The 21001-nt window shown below is 32.4% G+C and overlaps 1 protein-coding gene across 1 annotated transcript in view; it reads right to left on the bottom strand.

Annotated features, from left to right (window-relative positions):
* LOC130900569 (nephrin-like) overlaps positions 1-21001 on the bottom strand; it is a 288962-nt gene that overhangs the window by 109525 nt on the left and 158436 nt on the right. The window contains exon 3 of the mRNA XM_057811268.1: positions 14641-14849. Within this exon, the coding sequence (XP_057667251.1) occupies positions 14641-14849 (209 nt within the window). The remainder of the gene's footprint in view (positions 1-14640; positions 14850-21001) is intronic.

Genomic DNA, 21001 nt, shown 5'->3' with positions numbered 1-21001 from the left:
TTTGTCACCCTCTCACGACGCCATTACTCTATCATTAATGCAAAATCTACAAGTTGAAAGTTATGGGATTTTAATTTAATATCAGAAAATGAAGGGATAACGCATCTGTGTGTAAAGTGCAACCTCAAGTGCCGCAGCAATTTGCAAAATACCCTCATATCTGCACACAAACCCCTTAATGAGTTTTCCGCATTTTTTTAACCCCAAAGCACCGAGTTGTTAACTATAATTACGCTAGTAATACCAACAAACTTGAACATCGCTTTAGATATAGCACTTTTTACCACTATCGAATTAATTGAATAGTGTTCGTGTTTAGGGCATATTAGCGATTTTCAGCTGGAAGATTCTGTAGATTTATAGTTGTGACGATGAGACCTACCCCCACATTTAGTCATTTAGTTCTCTGTTTTATTGGCAACAAGTTTATTCGACGACATAAAAGCGTAGTACAGTTTAGAAAGTTAGTTACAAATAAATATAAGAGATAATTAAATGTGTTTCCTTCTAATTTTCAACACAATATTCATTATATTATTTATTATTCATTCATGTGATTATAATTGAGAGAATAAAATATTAAATTTACACTATTTGTATACTACTGTTGTGGATATACACTTTTGAATTACAAAAATAAAAGACAGAATAGGGGTGCACACTGAGCTGATGGAAAATAATGTTATATAGAAGCAAAAAGTTGGAAAACTTATGTTGGATACTACATCTTCCCATATCTCCTAATCTATCTGCTTTGAAATCTATGTGTGGAGTTCAGGATGTAATATATACTGCGAGCCGAAATGTTAAGATCTAATATTCTAATCTATCAATTCTAATTTTTCAATTCAGATTATGGGTTGATTCTAGCTGCATCTCCATCTTCTATTCAATACGGTACCAAGTGTGATGATCTGGAGTTTCGTAGTGCTTCATTCTTCGATATAATGGGGAAAAATGTTTTGGCCTCATTATCTAACTTCCTTCTATTTTTGAGTTTCACTGAGATATCGATTCGTTCTTCAACCAAAGTTTAGAATCTGTTAGTCTGTTAACTAAGCATCGTGGGTTTCACTTTTTGTATGAAAGGGAAAAAAGTTGTCTGTGTCTGTATGATGGTCGACGTCGACTGAAAATGCTAAGTTAACAGAAAGCTGCGCAGAAATGGGTGCCGTGTTTGCTTACAATGGAACCAAAACAGCGTCGTGAAGTGTTTGGCAATGTTTCACAGAAAAAGCCAAATTTTTGCGTTGTTTCATAACAATTGAGGAAACGTGGGTCAATAACTTAATCACTTAACACCCGAAGTGAAAGAACAATCAAAACAATGGACTGAAAAGGGAAAACCAGATGAGGTCATGGCGTCGATTTTATGGAATGTTGATAAAGGAAAAACTATCAACTCATTGAATTGTTTGAGCGAAAAAATCGGGCAAAAACGGCTGCAGTTGGATAAGAAGAAAGCGTTGTTTCATCAAGACGATACACCAGCTCACACATTCTTTATTACAATAGCCAAAATTATGGATGGTTTTTATTGCTACCTTATGCCTATTCAACAGATTTAGTCCCCTCGGATTATTTCCTGTTCCTTGAATTGAAAAAATGGCTCGGTGGTCAATGATTTTGCAGCAATGAAGAGGTGATGTTTGCAGTTAATGGATATTTCGAGGAGCTTAACGGTTCTCATTATAAAAAGGATTTCGAACTTATTGAACATCACTGGAAAAAAGAGATTACGTTGAATCATGAACATATTTTCTTTCAGAACCATCCTGGTATTTCTTTTCATGGGGGAGTCGATAAAGTTGGTAATTTCATTAGTTAGGCGAGGACGTTGATGACCTGATATTGAGGTTTTGAAATTTGAACTTTGTCTCAACACATCTTTTCCTTTTGCTACTACGTAAACATTATTATAGTTATTATAGATCAAAGGTATGATCTATACTCTATACTCTTCTAATCAATGCTATGAGTCATAGAATAATATTTCATGTCGAAATTCCCCTATAAATCCAAGAAAAATGAACGTATTATAAAGTTGTTTCATAAACATACTTTTTATTGAAAAAATATAGTTTTAATTTGAAAAAATAGCATTTAATTTTGTTGTAGTTACCATTATTTCGATGAAATCACTTATTTTGTGAGATTCCATCTGAGAGAATTGATAAAGTAATCTCCTTTTCCCATTTTCTAATAACATTTTCTCTATCAATGCAGTAGAAGTTGGAAACCCGAACACTTAAAGTGATTCGGTTGTAATCCGCATTCTACGCGTTGCCGAGAGCAACGTTAGTTACTTTTGAATGAAATTAAAGCAAATTCACGAGAAAATTCGCCTATAAAGAAACTATATTAGAACGGAAACCATAATAAGACACGGTTGATTTGAAATTGGATGAAATAGCAAGCACCAAGCTGCAGTTTACTATCGTTCGTGGTTTCTCAAAGAAACTCGTATTTCACCCGTGTAAAGTAGAAGGTCGAGGGAATATAACATGAGAGAATAAACTTGGATTTGAATGAATCCATTTCAATTATTTGGGATAACGTATGTTTATTAGGGTGGGTCAGGATATTTTTGTCTAATCTTCATGAAATCATCCATACGTTAAAAGTTTGAGTTTAACGATAATTCCAAACTTTTACTATTTGATAAGAGACCCCTTATGAAAACATTTCGTCTGTTACGTCAAATACAAGTAATGAAAGCAAAAAAATTACTTATGGAGCAGAAAAAAATGAAGCTTTGGTCTTGCGACTTGCAGTTCAAGAATTTGACGATTTGTGGTTTTGCTTATTACTTGAAATCAATTCAGCTTCAAAAACAACAAATATATTTGTCATATGGTTACTTAAGGTTTCGAAATAATGAAACATTTGAACATGGATGCGAATCTATTATTTTTTAACGCGGATAGAAAGATAAGTTTAGTGGCGATAGAAACTTTATATGCTTTTTTATATCTCACTTTCATTTCTTGAAGTACAATTGAACTTTATGTGGAGAATTTAAGAGAGAGAATTTAGTATTGAATTGAATAGATTACAACACATCTGTTGTAGTCAACACGAAGTCATTTAAATTGATAAACCTTTTAAAGCAAGTAACCATCATCATCAATAAGTCGTATAACTAACTAAGAGAAACCAAAAATCAATTTTATTCAACAATTACATCCTTCAAGAGCAATAAAATCATTCCAACGTTTCTTTAACTTCTCGATGCCGTGCTTGTAGGAAGATTTGAGTTTTGTTTCAAAATAGGCTCACTTTCAGTAATTTCTTCTTAATTTGAGCTGAATTTCTTACCAGTGACATTTTTTTTGAGATCAGCAAATACCCAGTAATCACCGGAGACAAGATTTGGGCTATACGGTGGATTACGATGCAATTCGAACTTTAATTCATTCAATTAAACCATCGTTGCCATCGACTTGTAAATCGGTGCATTATCTTGTTGAAACAGTGACATATGAGGCCGTTTTTTCTTGAGTATTCGCTATTGATGGTCTTTCTCTTTTGGAGACACTCGATGAAGAGCGATAACCTTCCCAGCTGTTGATGTGTCTTTGGAAGCTTCGGATGTGGTTCACCGGCTTCAGTTCGCTCAGATGATGATCGTTTTAATTCAGGAATGAAGAACACCCTTTCGATATCTTCATGGCCTCAACTATCTTACGAAATTTATAAGGTTATATTAGATGTAACCAATTTGTGAACTTTTTTGATGTTTTCTGGAGTAACCACCTCAATGGGACGACCTAATTGATTTTTTCGATGGAACAGAGTCCGGATAACACTTTTGAATACAATGCTGGACGTGTTTTTATTCATATACTGAGTTGCAAGAAATTCTGCTGAGTATTCTTCGGGTAATTGAATATGTTTCTTAATGATTTATTGTACGATTTATGTTTCTAGTCCTCTTCTATCTGTAGGATATCTAGGACTTATTTTGGTACTACATCTTATCTAACTACACTTTATCGTTGCACGTTTTCTTCCTTTGTACAAATATTCTGAAACGCGTCAACTTAATATAAGAATAGATTGATTGGTCCTCATGTAACTTAATATTTGTTTATAAAGGTTTAGTGCTACGTTCAGAAAACTGAAAGTAAAAAAGTAGCAGCGTCATTTCTTTTTGGACGAAAATGTATCGACAATTATTTGCTTTTTTAGAATGAAAATCGTATTAAACAAAACAACACGAATAGTAAATTTCGTGCTGCAAATATTGATACAAAATATTTATATATATGTGCGATAGAGATTCTGTGTAACTCAATTTTCCTAGTTACAATTTAAATGCAATTCAGAGGGCATCTATCCACTTCCCAAACTGAAATTATTATCTCCGATAATATAGATTCAATGTTATTATATATTGACAAGAAAGTATCGTTTATAGACGAGGTATAGAAAATTGAGTTTAGTACCAAGAAGACCGATTGGTTTCTCAAGCAAAACGACATAGGCGTTACTGAAATGAAATTCATTCAAGCACGTTTACATTGATAACAATCGTGACAAAACAGAAAAAACTCAAAAAAAAGTTTGTTTTGACAAATAATATAGAAAAACCTTGTTATGCGGTGTGAACAAGAAACTGAAAAGTAATTGGAAAAAAGGCACGTCTGACGATTTCTTGATTCTCATTATTTCGGGCTCATTACTTATTCAAAAATTGTTGTTATTTAAATTGAATTTCCCAATTTTTTTCTATACAATATTTGTGAATGTAATTACAACGGAAATAAAAGTCCTGGAAATTCAATGTTGTTATTATTTGAAAGCATTTCTACAATTGTAAATAAGGAATTCTGGAGTAACAATGAATGGTTATGATTACTCAATGACACGTGAATACCAAAATATAGATCCTATGCAGTATATGTTTCAAGTTTGAAGACGCCAAGTTGTTTGGAAGCCATCAATAGTCAACGTTTCCATTGAATTCCTAAACATGGTAATCGTTATTTATATGAAAAGGATTAGAGCTACCAATATGAAAGCTGAATTAGATCCCACTTTAGGTGAGACTGCTCTTTTGTCATCAATAGTAAAATATTGGGTAGCAGAATTAGGATGACGCCATACGACCTGTAAAGACCAGCATCGTAGTGTTTGACCAAATGAGGTGATGGATCAAGAAATGCTGAAGGGAATCCACAAGGTGGTACTGGATGATCGTCGTAAGTGTATTACATCACATAATAACTGAAAATTTGGACATTGAAAAGCTGTGCGCAAGCTGGATGCCTCGTTTGCTCGCAATGGAACAAAAAACATCGTGAAGATATTTCTATTGAGTGTATCAGAAAAATAGAGTCAAATTTTGCAATTGCAATGTTTGAGCGCATCAATCAAGCAAAAACGGCCACATTTGGCCAAGAAGAAAGTGTTGTTTCATCACGACAATGTACCAGCTCACAAATTTGTTATTGGAATGGCCAACATTAATGAATCAAAGTTTATATTTTTACATCTTGCACCCTAATTTCCAGATTCAGCTCCTTGGGAATATATCCTTTTCCTAGACTTCCTGGACTGGCAATCAATAGGTAATGTTTGCAGTTAATAGTTATTTTGAAGAGTTTGACTGTTCTCATCTTAGTAGTATTAAGCTCAAAAGAGATATTTTTTCAGAAATTTTTGTGTTTTCTTTGTTGGCCTAGGTACAAAACAAAATTTTCCCATTTTTTACAAAGCAGGCTATATTTATATTAGAGCTATCCAAGGAACGACTATCAATATCTCAAAGTTTCAAGTAGTTCAACATTCATAAATAATATTGAGTCAGATATTGAAAATACTAACCTACAGAGATACTCAATCTTTGAAACAACATATTACTCTTGGTTTAATACAACTTACTGAATTTTGTGGTGTGTTGTATGTAGTGACATTCAATCCTGTTCAAACACGTTCACGAATATCTGTCAAGTACTTAACAACGGATGAATGAATCCTAGCGAAAAGGCTTCATAAATCAAAATTCTACGATATGAACTTTACAAAATGTGTTGAAAAAAAATGATATTTGTCTTTTGGTATTACATTTTTCTCTATTATATGGAAGAGGTCTCTTCTCTGCAGATTGGAAACTTGCTTGGGCTCAACCCATACCATAAAAAGGATGTGATCCTCAAATTCAAAAATTCAAACTATGCTACAAAAAAGGCTTCAAGATTTTTTTAATATTGCAGTTATAATTTACTTAGTACCAGTACATGAAATTTTTTATGTACATAGGTTTGAGAGCCACTTCTTCACCACATACCATCAATTTAATCTCAATGAAAATGTCAAATGCTGCACAAAGATTTCCTCCTGTACGATGAAAAAATGAAATCTTATATAATGTGATTGATGTATGTTAAATGGTAATCAAAAAAAATTTTCAAACATCAATCGTTCACTTTTATTTATACTGAAGTAATTTGATGTTCTGAAGAATAAAAAAAAATTGTTTATACCTTAGAGTTTACTCATTTACTGTCCTGTCATCTATTTTCCAATGAAGTATTGAAATCCTTATCTCCATTCTACTATTAATACGTTAATAGATTATTTTAGAGTTTCCATCATTATTGATTCTGAAATTATCGCCAGCAGGTGAAGTTTCAAATAAAGAACTGAAATATTTCCGAATTTGTCTACCATTGAACAAATATTAATATGAACAAAAGTATTCTGGATTTTAGATAATCTGATAAATTTGTGATAGCCGATTCTTGTACCGGACACTAATTAAATTACATTTTTATAACATCCAACATTTTTCAAATTCGAGTAATGTCATGTTGTTGAATCACCGACTTTTTAACCAGTGAAAATTCACCTGAATTTTTTCGTAGTTGGATTTTATCTTTTGAGCGGATGTCTCAGGAACGAACAAGTACAGCCATGAAAGAGATATCAGTCTTGGATTTATCGCATCGTCAAATGCACATTAAAGGAAAAGAAAACTCCGTCAAACCAATGAAAAGCAGCATATTTCTCGAAATGGGTGCACCTAGAATAATGAAAATATCCATCTGCCATAGAGATTACAAGGAAATCAATAGGGACTTCATTATATGATCCCTTTGGCTTAGCCCTTAACAGATTTCAGTTCAGCCTTTGGTTGGGACCTCTCCTCGTCTTATTTCTATAATCCCTAACATTGCTGGCGTAATGAAGGGTTTCAAAGGAAAGTCGTTTATGTGAACAGAATGAAATCAATATAGTATGCAATATTGAATGAAATTATTTTCTATTTCTAATGTGATAGCTTTGTATTGCAGAATGAAATAACCAGTGGAAAAAATTTCCAAAATTGAAGATTTTGTTGAATTGTTGTTGAACTTATACATTATACGCTAATTAACTTCTAATTAACTTTCAATTATTAACCTCAATACTATATTTTGTGAGTTATTAGGTCATTCATATGGACCATCAGGCTGCTTTCCAGCATATACCTCCAGATTTGAAGTATAAGATGTAGCGGAATCAACTAGGGCAAATATTTTTATTCCGTATCTTGGAATATACTGCTTGAAATCACATCGTCTTCTATATACTGCGAGGTTTTTATCAATCGTTGTAATTTCTCTAACTGTGTTCTTACAATTTTCAACAGAAAGGTCAAATGGGCTCCTGATTGAAGCTAGTATGTCAGAATTCTTGTCAAATCGTCAAACTGAAGTTAGCTTCTTTGTCATAGATCTTTTGAATTAACTAGTCCACTTTTGAGAGTCCCCGCTGTATAAAATAGATCAAGAAAAGCTTTAATTTCACATAGGTCCACGAATTTTCCTTTTCTCTATCTTGAATAACCTTGAGTTAATCTAGATGTGTACAGATTTGCGTTTTCCACTATAATGATAGACTTTTCATCGGTGAAAAATAGTTCTATAGGTGCTTTGGCGTTTTTTTAACAGTGTCTGACGCCTGGTAATCGAACGATGATATTTTCATTTCGAGTTCTTATTGTTTTGATTGGAGACTGTTTTTTCCAACGCGTGGTTCCATCTTTACCAATGAAAGTTGGGATTCTCGGTAATATTACAAAAGTTTTATTGTCGTCACTCTTCCTCTGATTCACCATTGGTACTTTGGGATTATTCAAAAGCCAACTCCCGTTCTTCCAGCTCCGAGATCAGCTCTTCTTCTGAAACAGCTTTAGCCCACAACTCCCCAGATATAAATGTCATTTAGACCTAACTTACCGTAGTAAAATAAAACAAGCCTGATGTAAAACCCAAAACGTGAAATGGGGCGCCGCCTCACAGACAAAAATTAAAATAATTCTGACTGATATTCCAAACGTCGGGTCTGAGAGATTTAATGCCCCATCCGCAAGATTAATAGTCACATTCAAAAATATATTATTCAACGTGCAATATCCAATACAAATTTCTCAATTTTTCAGTCCATGACGGTCCAGAAATTTCAAGCTTAGGTAATATTAGACGAATGCTTGATAGTAAATAAAAAGAATCAAATAAGCTGTGTAAACACTATTTATCAATAAAGTGGAGATTTTGACACATTAGAAAGCTCATTACGTCTTTCTTGAAGAGCTCTACGTATGGTACAAGTATGTAAAGTTCATCATGACTCACACTGTATATACAGAGAAACAATGAAGAAGGATTTTGTCTTGGTACGATCAATCTAAATCAATCAAAAGATTCAATTTACTGGGAAGCTCGTGCTGGAAAACATTAAACATTATAACTAACTGCAACTCAATTGAAATACTTAAGACAAAGTTAAATGTACTTGAAAATGTTTTAGCCTGTATACGATTTTTATTTGCTGAGTTTTCCGTAATATTCTCTCGAAAGCAAATTTCAACATGTTCTCCGGCTATTGAATCAGTTGAAATATATTTTCTTTTATCCTTTCTGATATATTTTATTACTATCATTCATGGAGTTCATCATCTTGACCGTCCACAAACAGCAAATCCTCAGGAATGAATATGTCCGTCTGACAATAGCGTACCCATCGACTGGAAAGTTGTTAGATTAATCTACAAGAACAAAGAACCACAATCAGTTGAAATGGGGTCTCTGATCGGGGTGAAAATTCTTAATTGACGGAGGATACAGACAAAGAAAAGAGAGAATCTAGATAATTTGTCAGATTGCATTCGATTTCGGTTTTTGTTCTGGATCCATAGCGAACAATTCAGAAAAAGTTCCCGTGGGCAGGACCAATTAAGAGTTGAAGTACTGTGAAGCAAGAATTGGAAATTAATCAACTTGTACGTTTTAATCAGTTCGAGGAAGATAATTATTCAAATAACTTTTAAAATTAGAACAAATCAATTTCTTGAATTAATAGAATTTGTATGAAATTGGAATACAATAATTTAAATTTAACTATGGATTTCCTTGAATGGTATATTAAAATATAAGAATCAGAAGACTTCTCATTCTAGCAAGAATCGGTCGGTTGGTAGCACTGATTCCTGTTTGACAGTTGACTTTGGACATATTATTTGGATTTAAAAGTTTGTTCATTCTGTAAGTGGAATGTTTACTTAAATTCACACCACCAGAATTGCGGAATGTGGCCTCCACCGCCATAAATAATTTACTACCTGATATATCAAAAAACAATTGGGTATGGAAAAGAATATGAGGTAAGGGAGCCATTGAAAATATGTTAATTGCTTCGTTTGATGCTATGGGTAAAAGTTATAATTCCTCAAAATGTGAAAGACTTAAATATTACGCATCGTCCAGTTTGCTGTGGAAATGAAACTATTACTTAGGGTCTACAATCTAATACAGAAAATAACAAAAAATTGTATAAGAATTAAGTCCATTTTTACATGGGAATGCGTGCGTTGTTCTAAAGCCGAAGCAGGGATAATCAGAAACGATTCAAAGCTACACTAAGTGAATCTATCCTGAAAACTTATTATTGCAATATATTTCTCATTCAAATCATACTTCATATGTCTTGCAGATAACATTTTTTGAAAATCTTTTTTATTTCTTTTTTTTACCATACTTCATTCAACACACTTCGTCTTTTTGTAACGAACAATTTTTGTTATAATTCTTACACCAACTCCCCATGGGAATACATGGAGTGTATCGCTTTTCATGTTTCCACTAATGAAAGCTCTTTTGGGCGAGAGCTCCGTGTTGAAGTTTTTCATATTTCCTTCCTTCATTTCAAACCCCAGCTCAACTATTATGTATTTTTATAAAAAAAAAACTTTCAAATATGTAATTTAAATACAATTTCTCATAAATTGAACATTGTAGCTAATCTATGATTATAAAAAATAATTATTATTGTATATGATAAGAAATATTAGTGAATTCCACGAACTATATAAGTATTGGAAGTCAACAGATAAAGTCCTAGAAATTAAATTGAAAAGACACCAATCGAAAGGTTTTTACGTGTGGTGAACTTGGTGAACATCGGCGGTCAAAACTTGCACATATGTTAATAGCAGATGAATAAGTCAGTAATTCAGATATCAGATTCAGAAGACAGATATCACCATTGTTCATGAAGATGAAATGGTATATTTGAAACTTTTTTCGGTTTCACAAAGCTGCTCAGACAAAGATTATTTAAGGCTGCTGCACTGCACAATCTTTTAGAAAAAAAATACATTTGAGAAAATTCTTTGACCTTTAGTGAAGAAGCTCTATGGTGGATGGTACCACAGTTGTTTAAGGATATTCAGAGGACAGCATATCCTTGAAAAAGGGAGTTTCAAGGATATTGGCAGGCTTATCATCTGGTTTTTTCACAGAAACTGTTAAATGTCACATGTCTTTGAGTTAGTTATTTATGACTTTCCGAATCTACCTGGCTGCAGAGAGATTTCTTTCGATGGCAGGTTCAGATTAACTCACATGGCAGCGATAGGACTGTAGAAAGATTATTCTGTTATAGTTATAAATAAATTTTCCTCACTCTCTCTCTCTCATTTCAAAATTATGCAGCAGCCATCAATTAAATGATTCGTAATTGCATTGAAAATTATCAAATATAACTATCAATTTAACTTTTATGATAATTGACAGGTTTCTCAGTCGTTTATATGTCAACTATTTCTGAATTTCACTTTTTTTTTGTATTCAATCCCATTTTGGAAAGTTTTAACTTTTTATAATTGAATTTTGATATTTTGCGCTTTGATACAGATTCGTATTGATGACTTTTCAACCTATTTTCAAAATACTTAGATTTCTGTCCTATGTAAAAAGCGTCACAAACAATACAAGGTACTTGAAATATGATATTATTTCTTTTATTTATTTTTTAGGTTAGTGAAATATTTCAATAAATATTATGTCGTTTATGATTTATACCAATATTGTTTTCATTGTAATAGTTCGTAAGAGTTGTTGGGAAAGTCATTATACATATGGTAAGGAAAAATGTTTTATTTTTTGATCTTACGTTTTTATTTTGTTTTTTAATTGATTGTAGTATTTGTTTATGCTCCTCTTGAATATGTTATTTTTCAAATTCTCGCACGGTAGTGGAAAAAATAATTTGTTTTCTTAAAACAGATTCATTCCGATATTAATATTGAAGGTGATCTATTAATGTGATTAAGCAAGTGTCAATTCATTTTTGGATAAAGAAGAAGTCGAAACATTAATCTTTCACCAGTTTTTTGAGAATTTTCCATCGAAAGAGACCTAGAATCGAAACGATTCATCAAGAAAAGCATATAAGAATGTCAAAGAAAAATAAAAGTGAAATTTTCATTTCAATATTGACTTAAAAGCTAAAAGTGAAAATAATGGGGATATAGTTTATTCTGATTTGATAATGGTTGCAGTTTCCATTTCCATTCAAAAATTCAAAACAGCTTTTTTGTTAAATTCACCTTATAGAGATCACATAGCTTCGCACTTAAACAGAAATTCCTTTCTAAATATGAAGATTCGCTAGAAGCGACACATGCTTAGTTTTCTGTATATAATAATGGAAACCGGTCAATCTATTAATTTTTTCAATTCATTATATACCCCCAACCATCCTCACAATAACCGTAAGAGAGTTCCTCAACATTAATTCAAAAAATCTTTTTGTTTTGAAATAGAAAAGTATCTTTTAAGTAGGCAAATGAGGTCAAACAGATGAAAGGTTACCCTCCATCCAATGTCTTCCTCGCTTGGTGCTCTGGTATATTTATTGTACAGCTAAAACAAATCCTGCTCTCATCTCAACAAAGTTCTTTTATCCATTCATTTTTCGTTAATAAATTTCAATCTAACGAATGAAAATAACGTGCAGTTAAATTTCTCATCTGGTATTCCAGAAGTGATTATAAATTCCCAGTAGTTGGCATAACTTTAATCCACGTATACTCATTTATTTCCACGGAAGTCTTCTTCCATTCGTCGACAGTCATTCATGTCAAAACTCCACGCCAGGTTTAATCTCTTTAAACCAATTGATCATAACTAATACTCGTCCAATTGGAGATATAGAAAACAAAGAGGGCTTGAAATTTATTGTTTCCCGTAATCCATGAAAATGATTAATAGCAAATCGATCTCGGCAAATTGAAAGACATTAATAACGAATTGTGTTTTGGAGTATTTATTCGCGTCATCAACAGACTGGATAATCTTATTTAAATAATTGATCTGATTAAACAACATCAATAACCTGATCACTTTAAAATATCAATTCAAGCTATGAGAAAATCTCATAATTTGTAACTTTTAATTGGATAAGGAGAGGAAAATTTATAAATTGAATTTCCATTCTATATTATATGATATATATCAATCAAACTCATACAGTGTAACTAGAAAGTGATAGAAAAATACGCTGTTTATATAAACGGCATCAATTCTACAACAATAACTATAGATGCAACAGATCTTTCCCACTAATATGGAAAATCTTTATGGGATATAATCTGGGCTTTTGGTTTGGTTCATTCGTCGTAAACAGCGGCTGCTCTAGTTGAGGTTATTTCTTGGGTTGCTGACTGCTGCCGAAAAGGCGATTGAAATGAACCATGACTCGCAGGAATAGGGTTTTCAGAACGAGCTTAAGGAATGCCAAACATTGCCTGTCGTTACCTTCATCAATTTTTGTTTCAGTTGAACCGCTAGGAATTTGGAACCTTGATTAATTGGTCGCTTCAGTACATGTCCAACATCTAGTTTCCCCATATAATCGCTGCCATCAACGTATTATTTGTCTACTCGGACTTGTCCTTTTCTTTTTTCTCTCCATCCTTTCTGTTTTGATGTTTTTGAAACTTATCTTCAGAAATCTTGCCTAATTTGTATTTGATACAAGTTTCACACTCTTGAAGCAGGTTAAGTGTTTCTCTCCAAACATAAACGGGAATATTCCATATACATTTATGATTTAGTTTCCCAGTAAGATCCAAGGACTAGATGTACAATGTTTTTTTGCAATTACATCGATTATTAAACTCTCTCTTCTTTCTTCTCTTGCTACCGTTGTATTTTGGGCTATCTTCATGCTGTTGCTTCTTCAATCTGAAACAGCATTCTCTTCTTCTCCGTTTAGCAGCAGATACATTCCTTTCCCAGTTTTTTGGATTCTTGATTTCTCCTTTAAGACGTTTCTTTTTTATTTCGGCGGTATGGAAAGCTCTACTCGACCAGGATTGTACTGAATTATAACATCCCTTTCTTCAAATCTTGGAACAAGACCTTGCTCAAGAAACACATAATTTTCTTCAACATTTTCTTAATTTTTGTCAACATCATTGTCTGGATTTTCTACCAAAACATTGGAATTACCATTAAGTAAGTTCTAGACGTGCGAAGCAGGGTTCTGAGTTTAAAAATATATCTTTGCAGCCAACTCCATCATCAATTTTGCACTTTCTAAAAAATTCTTAGTATCAAGTAAGTGATGTATGTTCGAAACAGTCGTATGTCGAAAAAAATTATTTTGAGAAGTAACCAAACACGTGATTCAGACATACGACACTCAATTATGCAGTGGAACTGCTTAAAGTTCTGAATACAAATTATCTAGTTGTTATAACTGTACGCGCAAACATAACCTAAAATGGCACAAAATATTGACATGGAAAATACTTGGAATTGATTTAATTGCCATAAATATTAGATAAATACGTTAAATATGGTGATTCAAATCATACTTATTAACAGAAATAGGAGTATCTTTTTAGTTATATCTAAGGGAAAGAAATAGAAAAAAAAATCAAACTCACCTTGAATTCTGATGTTTTGAGACATAAGACATTTCGCCGTTACAAAAAATTAGATATTAAAGATACGACTTTTAAACAATTTCACATTAAAAATTTTTGATATACGACTTTTTGCAATTACAAAACGTAATGTTATGAATAAACTTATACAAAAATACTTAGTAGTCGTAAATAAAGTCTAGTATTCTACTCGCGTGTAATGAATCACTCAGTGATTTATGCCACTCGCTATCGTTCCTGGTAGTAAACTCTCGTATCATTTGTTTAATTATCGAACGTTTTGAAAAGTGAATAAAAGCTATGTCGTCGTACATTATTCACTCGTGAATAATGTACTAAGAACGAGCCTTGATAGAGATTTTATATCAATTTTCTGCGAATCTCTCCTACGAAATGAACAAAATGAATGTATTACTTACCAATAACCGTAAGATTGTAACGGAAGCTGCGGGTTTGAGCATTTCGAAAATCAACTCGACACCGATAAACGCCCTCGTCGTGACGCCGGATGTCGTCTATGACGAGTTGCGCCGGCTCGGATACTGTACGGAAATAAGCTCTGGTACCGAAAACTTCCGGAGCCGACCAGTGGCGTGCTTGAGATAGTGGTTTTCCTCTCACATCAAAACTGTAACAAAGGATTTATTTCATGAAATTTCGACAATATTAGTACAGTTGTTACTGTTGAAAATGTCATATTTCCATTATGGAAACCAACATCGTCGCAATCGTATAAAACATAATTTACAATTTTATATCAGTTGACCTTCAATTGTTATCATTATTTTGTAAATTTACAATAACTTGAGAATCTGTTCTTCGTTTAGAGTAATGGATGAAAATGAAGAAATTCTAAATAAATTATGTTTGAAAAAATGTTCCCGAGTATTTTAGAAATATTCAGAGGGATGAAATGATATACATTTTCTAGACAATTTTCTGTTCAACCACTCAGTAATTAACTTACTTTCACTTCACTAATTTATCGACATTACGAGGGTTGCTACTTAAGTTTTGAGATAGACAAATAAAAACAAATATTTTCAATTGGATATGGCTTTATTATTTTTCAAAATATTTTCTATTGAAATCAATATACTTTGCATGAACTCTTGAGGAATTTTTTACATTCTGATTGAAGTACCTCCAAAATATGTGATTTGAACGTATCATTCGATTCTTCAAGTGTAGAAAAACGTTGACTGTGGAACGAATGACTCATCTATTCAATGTTTTGGCTGTTAAAAAACGTTCGCTCGCAATTTCGTGGTGGAGATTAGTTTTCCTGATTTTATCGAGCAAAAACATGCTGGTGACCATTTGTTTGGTTGTTTTGTTGGATTTGGCTCGTCTTGACACACCTATACAGTCGATTTGATTAGTTTCAAATTTTTTATGCACAGAAATCACCAAAAGTCGAAAGTTGATCGGTAAAATTCTGTTGTTGGTTTAATTCACGTCGAGAGTCATAGAAAATTTTCGAACGAGAATGTTCACTACTTGATTTTTTGACCAAGATGTTTCAGGTATTGGTCAAAATTGAAAAAGCACTCGTGAGACAACTCTTTACGACGTTTCTTTTTTTAACAAAAAGTAGAACTCATGGAACAGGACCTTGCTTAAGAAACACATAATTTTCTTCAGCACTTTCTCAATTTTTGTCAACATCACTATCTGGATTTTTTACCAAAAGGTTGAAGCTATAATTTTGAGATATAACGAAAAACATGATTCCGGCATAAGACATTTTGATATCAATTGAAGCTGATAAAAACGAAATTCATGTTAGGTATCTTACAGTCAATTAGAAATGATTAAAACGAAAATTACTGGGCTTATAAATACTAATTAGGATGAAGATAACAAAGTTTTGTAACTAAATTTGTTTCTTACAAGTTTTTAATATTTTTCTCCATTTATTGTGATCATAATTTTGGTACGGCTCTGGTAAGACAACGAAGGTAGATTTCTGTACAAAAAGTAAAGTATACTTGTATAAATTGAAAGCTGCCTTCTTGGAAATTCATTATCAAAAATGGGTAGTACATTTCAATCCTGAGTAATTGGAATCTTAAATCATTAAAGAGAAGAGCAATATGAAAATTAGACAAAAAGATGAAATATGGGGAGTAAACAAACAGCACAGTATGGTTTTTAATTAATCAGAAAGTGATCACTCATAATTAATATTCTACATAGAAAATGAAGCAGTGTTTGAATGCAATAATTGCATCTGGTTGCAATAATTGATTAATGTTGCTAGAAGATGTTCAGATGTATATTAAATCGGGATTATACTCAGAAATTGCCTTGTTAAGTTACTTTATTAATGAAATCTTGATCGTTTTCCATTTTTTTTTTCACATCAGGTATTAAATACATCGGAGTTTTATACGAGGACCGTTTTTTTTCAACCTCCGATAGGCTATGAATAAAAAACAAGTTCATATATAACAATATAATTCTTTTACCAAAAAATTGGTTACTTTTCCAAATATTTACCGAAGAGATTGGGACATTTGTCATATCTGCGGACAAGCTTCTGGAAATTCCACAGACAAAGCAGTAATGGTGAATCTGCGGTTTTTTTCAACTATTCTGTCAACTCCAACATCAGTACCATTACTCATGAAGTTTTCTCTATACACACGACTCATTCTAGGATAGATTTTTGCAGTACTGTACCCTTCAGCCTGTAGAAAACAAATCAAACTAGGCGGGGGCATCAATAATGACGGACATGTTTACGTGGCTGCAGCACAACGCCGACTGACGCCTGAATGTCAACAATAGTCCATAATTTTAGTATGCACATATATAATTGTATTTTTAATTTTAAATCAATTTTTTGTGTTAAAGTTGATATCGGTTGAATTAGAAGAAGGTGCTCAAAATCGTTTGTTAATAATTCCTGAAGTACATAACTTCTGCTAGGTTTACATTGATATTTGATGAAATTATCAGCCTGTAGAAAACGAATCACATTTGGTGAGAGTATCAATAATAGCGGACATGTTTACGTGGCTGTAGCACAACTGACACCTGAATGTCAACAATGGCTTTGGGACGGCTAATATGATTCAAACTAATACCTGAGCTATGCTAAAGATGTCTATAGAATAGACCAAATAAGTCCAATTTTTTTGTATTTTAAATAATATAAAGTTACCCCATTTTGAAATAAATATGTGGAGGAGATTTCCATTAGAAATTGAATAAAATGAGGTTAAGTAATGTTAATATTTATACAGTAAACAAACACAATTTTCTTTTTCTCATTTCTCCGTTTTCCTTAGTGAGAAATATATTTAATATCCATTCACCCATTTCCTTCACCTTTTTCTGCCCAGTGCCACTATCATCATTTGATTTATTGTCCAATGTCTTTGTTTTCTTATATTTGTTATGTGTTGGTTACATGTTTATTTGATCTGCCCATTGTTCCTATAATTCTTGCTTCCCATTTTATTTCTATTGATTTATCTTGTTCCAATGTTGTTAAACGTCCAAGACAGCTCGAGATTCTCTCTTCTATTTTTTCTTCGATTCTTTTATGTTGTAAGTTTCTTCTTACAATTTAAACTTCTGCTTCTATTCTGTCCTATTGCTGTTTTTCTTTTGCTATTAGTCTCACTTTGATTCCACTTTTCTCGTTCCTTGTCAATGTTTTGCATTTTTCTATTTTAATTTCCAATTGCCGTTGGGCTTAGTCCGCCACCTTTTTCCATCATAAAGCCGTCTGATTTCTGTGCATTCACTTTTTCTTTCACTCTTTCATATACGTTTCTTGTGATAGTTATCATTAGACTTAGTGTTCATCATGATAATACTCACACATCTGTGACAACTCGTGGGCAAATAATGCCACATGCAACCCTGAACTGACACTATCGGATTACCATTTACTTCTAAGCTTGCAGATTTTTTTGAGTGATCAAACTTTCACGAACGAAGATCAACTTCAATCGCACCTGGTTGAGTTTTTTGCGAGACATTTTATAATCGCGGAGTCATGAAGCTGAAAGAAAGATGGCAAAGGTCATTGAGCAACATGGAAAATATGTGATTGAGTCTTTTATTCCATATTACAAAGCCAAAATTACTGTAGAACCAACAAAATTTGGAATCTTTGTTCCTAACCTAAAAACTGACGGTCAAAGAATTCTCAAAATAAACAGGTATATACATGGACGGAGTTTGCATCCAAAGAATTGCTTTGATTTAGAACCATCAGGTAAATACGGTTTATATTTTATTTTTGGTTTTGTTTTCATCTTTTAACTGCTTTAAATGGAAAACCAGTGAAGTCTCGTTAATTAATATGCCGTAGAATAAAACTGCAGCGAAATGATTTAGTCCAAATGGTAACTTTAAACGTTAATGGGTTTAACTTAATATATATTGAATTCAATTCAATTTATAATGATGAAAATAACTTATTAAGTTTGCTAAACAAATCGGAAAGTTATAAAATTAGTTATAATTTAGTACGATGATAAGATAAATAATTTTTGAAGTCAACTAACCATTGGGATGTGAGAAAACAACTCATTTTAGAAAAAGGATATTCAACCTGAAATGGTCACAATAAATCAAATTTAATTTGCTCTAAATATTCCAAATTTAATCATTTTTTCAACTTCTTAAACCATTTCATAGAAATCTTTCTTGATTATGTGATTTTAATTCAGAGTTTTTTCAATAAATGTAATTTTTTATTTATAAATTTTTGATTATTTAAGTATATATTAAGTAATAACAAAATGATGATGGTTCCCATTACGAGATTGTAGAATTCAATTCAACTCAAACACCAATTAAAAATGCAAAGGAAGTACTGATAAAAATCTTATAAATTATTTTCTTGAGCGATTTCTGTCTGTTCTGGTTTTTATTTCTAGGGCTGCTGATCCAGTCATTCCACTCGAAAACGAACACAGATTTTTTCCTCTACTTGAAGAATCCGATCACTTTATCTAATTGTTTTTCTTAATTGAATTGGAAATCTGCCTCGCTCTGTGTTATCGCAGTACCCTTGAGATTCTCAGTTTCAGCGAGTTTGGGCCCCCATTTCTCGGAAAATTACTAGTATATAGTGTGTTCATTGAATAAAGTAGAATAATACAAAAAAAGTGTAGAAAAATTTGTGAACACGATTTTTGAAGAGTATTCTTCGGGAAATGGAAAAAATTAAATATTTGGTTTTGAAAATCAATACGCCTATGTAAATATTAGTCAAATCAGCACCATAAATTACGACTTTAAAATTTTGAGGAGCTGAATTCAACCTTATCGTATCAGCTTAACTGACAACGAGCGTTCAAAGTTTCACTTTCAGGGGAGAGATTTTCATCAGAAGAAAACTTTATAGCATAAATGAATAGCTATTTTAAGATGTTCAATGGTAAAATCGATTGTAGAAGAAATGTCTTTTTTCTTTCTTGTATCGGGAACTATCCAAAAAACAATAATTTATTTCCTTTCTTTTTTCCAAATTATCAAATTTCATCTAAATATTCTCCTTTCATTATATTATATGATAAACATCCTCGACCTATATCTACTATGATTTTTGTCTGCTGCATCTGGAGACCCTTATCAGGACGATGGGTCTATTCTGTTGGCGACTCTGTTTGTCTTCAACTCGACGTCTGATGCATTGCCCTTTGCCACAGTAACTAAGTTTCAAACCGAGCTGTTCGTCATCGAGGACACAAGGGCTATTACTTAGACCGACACTCCATCTGTTTCCCTTCATACGTGTATAAGGGACTCCCTTATCTCTAGTCGGACAACTGCTGATACTACGCTTTCACCGTAATCTACCGTTTTAATAACGATAGAATAACTTCCAATTTCCTTGTTGTTGCTTCCGCTTTAATAATTTAGAAGTAATTGTTATGTTGTCAATCCAACTGATGATTTATTATCTAAATCTGAGATACTGAATTCTCGTTCTACGACTTATGGATTGAACATCCTTGGTGCGACACATCAAAAGGTGATATGAGGATCATATTTCAGTGAATAATGGATATCATACGAGGTGCATCTCAATTTCAGTTGAAGTCTGAAGATTGAGAGGTCGAAGTTTTACTACAACTTACTTACTACAAACTTATTCCTCTTTGACCGATTGTTTCAAGTATTCAAACTCCTCCTACTTCATTGTCTAGCTATTTGAAAAATATTCTGAAAATCAATTCTCTTGATATCACATTAAATAAAATTAACAATTATGTTAGAACAGAATGATAGACAAAACAAATTTAGTTCTCAAGATATTTGAATTTCAATTCGTGTCATTCTATGTCACAAAAAAGATCAGTGATAATAAGTTTGGCTGATAGATCTATCCAACTATCAGATCCTGAATTTAGATGCTTAGCTATTCAAAGAGCAAAAACTGCATTGAAAAAATGATAAAAAACATATTATAGAGAAAGATAAACAGATACTACAATCAAGTGAAAAACAAATATAAAATAAAACATCAGAGAATAAAACATTTCCACTTTCCCAACAACTATCGTTTTATTTCAATAAATATATAAAGATTTCACTTAACCTCAATCTAAAACACCAAAAAACAAAAGTAATATTACATATCAAGTACCTTGTACTAATTGTGACGATATCTATATGGGGCAGACATCTCAGTGTTTAGAAAATAGATTAAAAGGTCATCAATACGATAATGATACTAATTCTAAGCTAACTGGTATCTGAGTGTATAGAATAATAATAACAAACGTTTCGAAAATGTTTATAAATACGAAA

Source organism: Diorhabda carinulata, chromosome X, assembly GCF_026250575.1.
Source record: "Diorhabda carinulata isolate Delta chromosome X, icDioCari1.1, whole genome shotgun sequence".
Lineage (NCBI taxonomy): Eukaryota > Metazoa > Arthropoda > Insecta > Coleoptera > Chrysomelidae > Diorhabda > Diorhabda carinulata.
The sequence above is the reverse complement of the archived record's forward strand: the minus strand, read 5'-3'. Positions and strand labels throughout refer to the sequence as shown.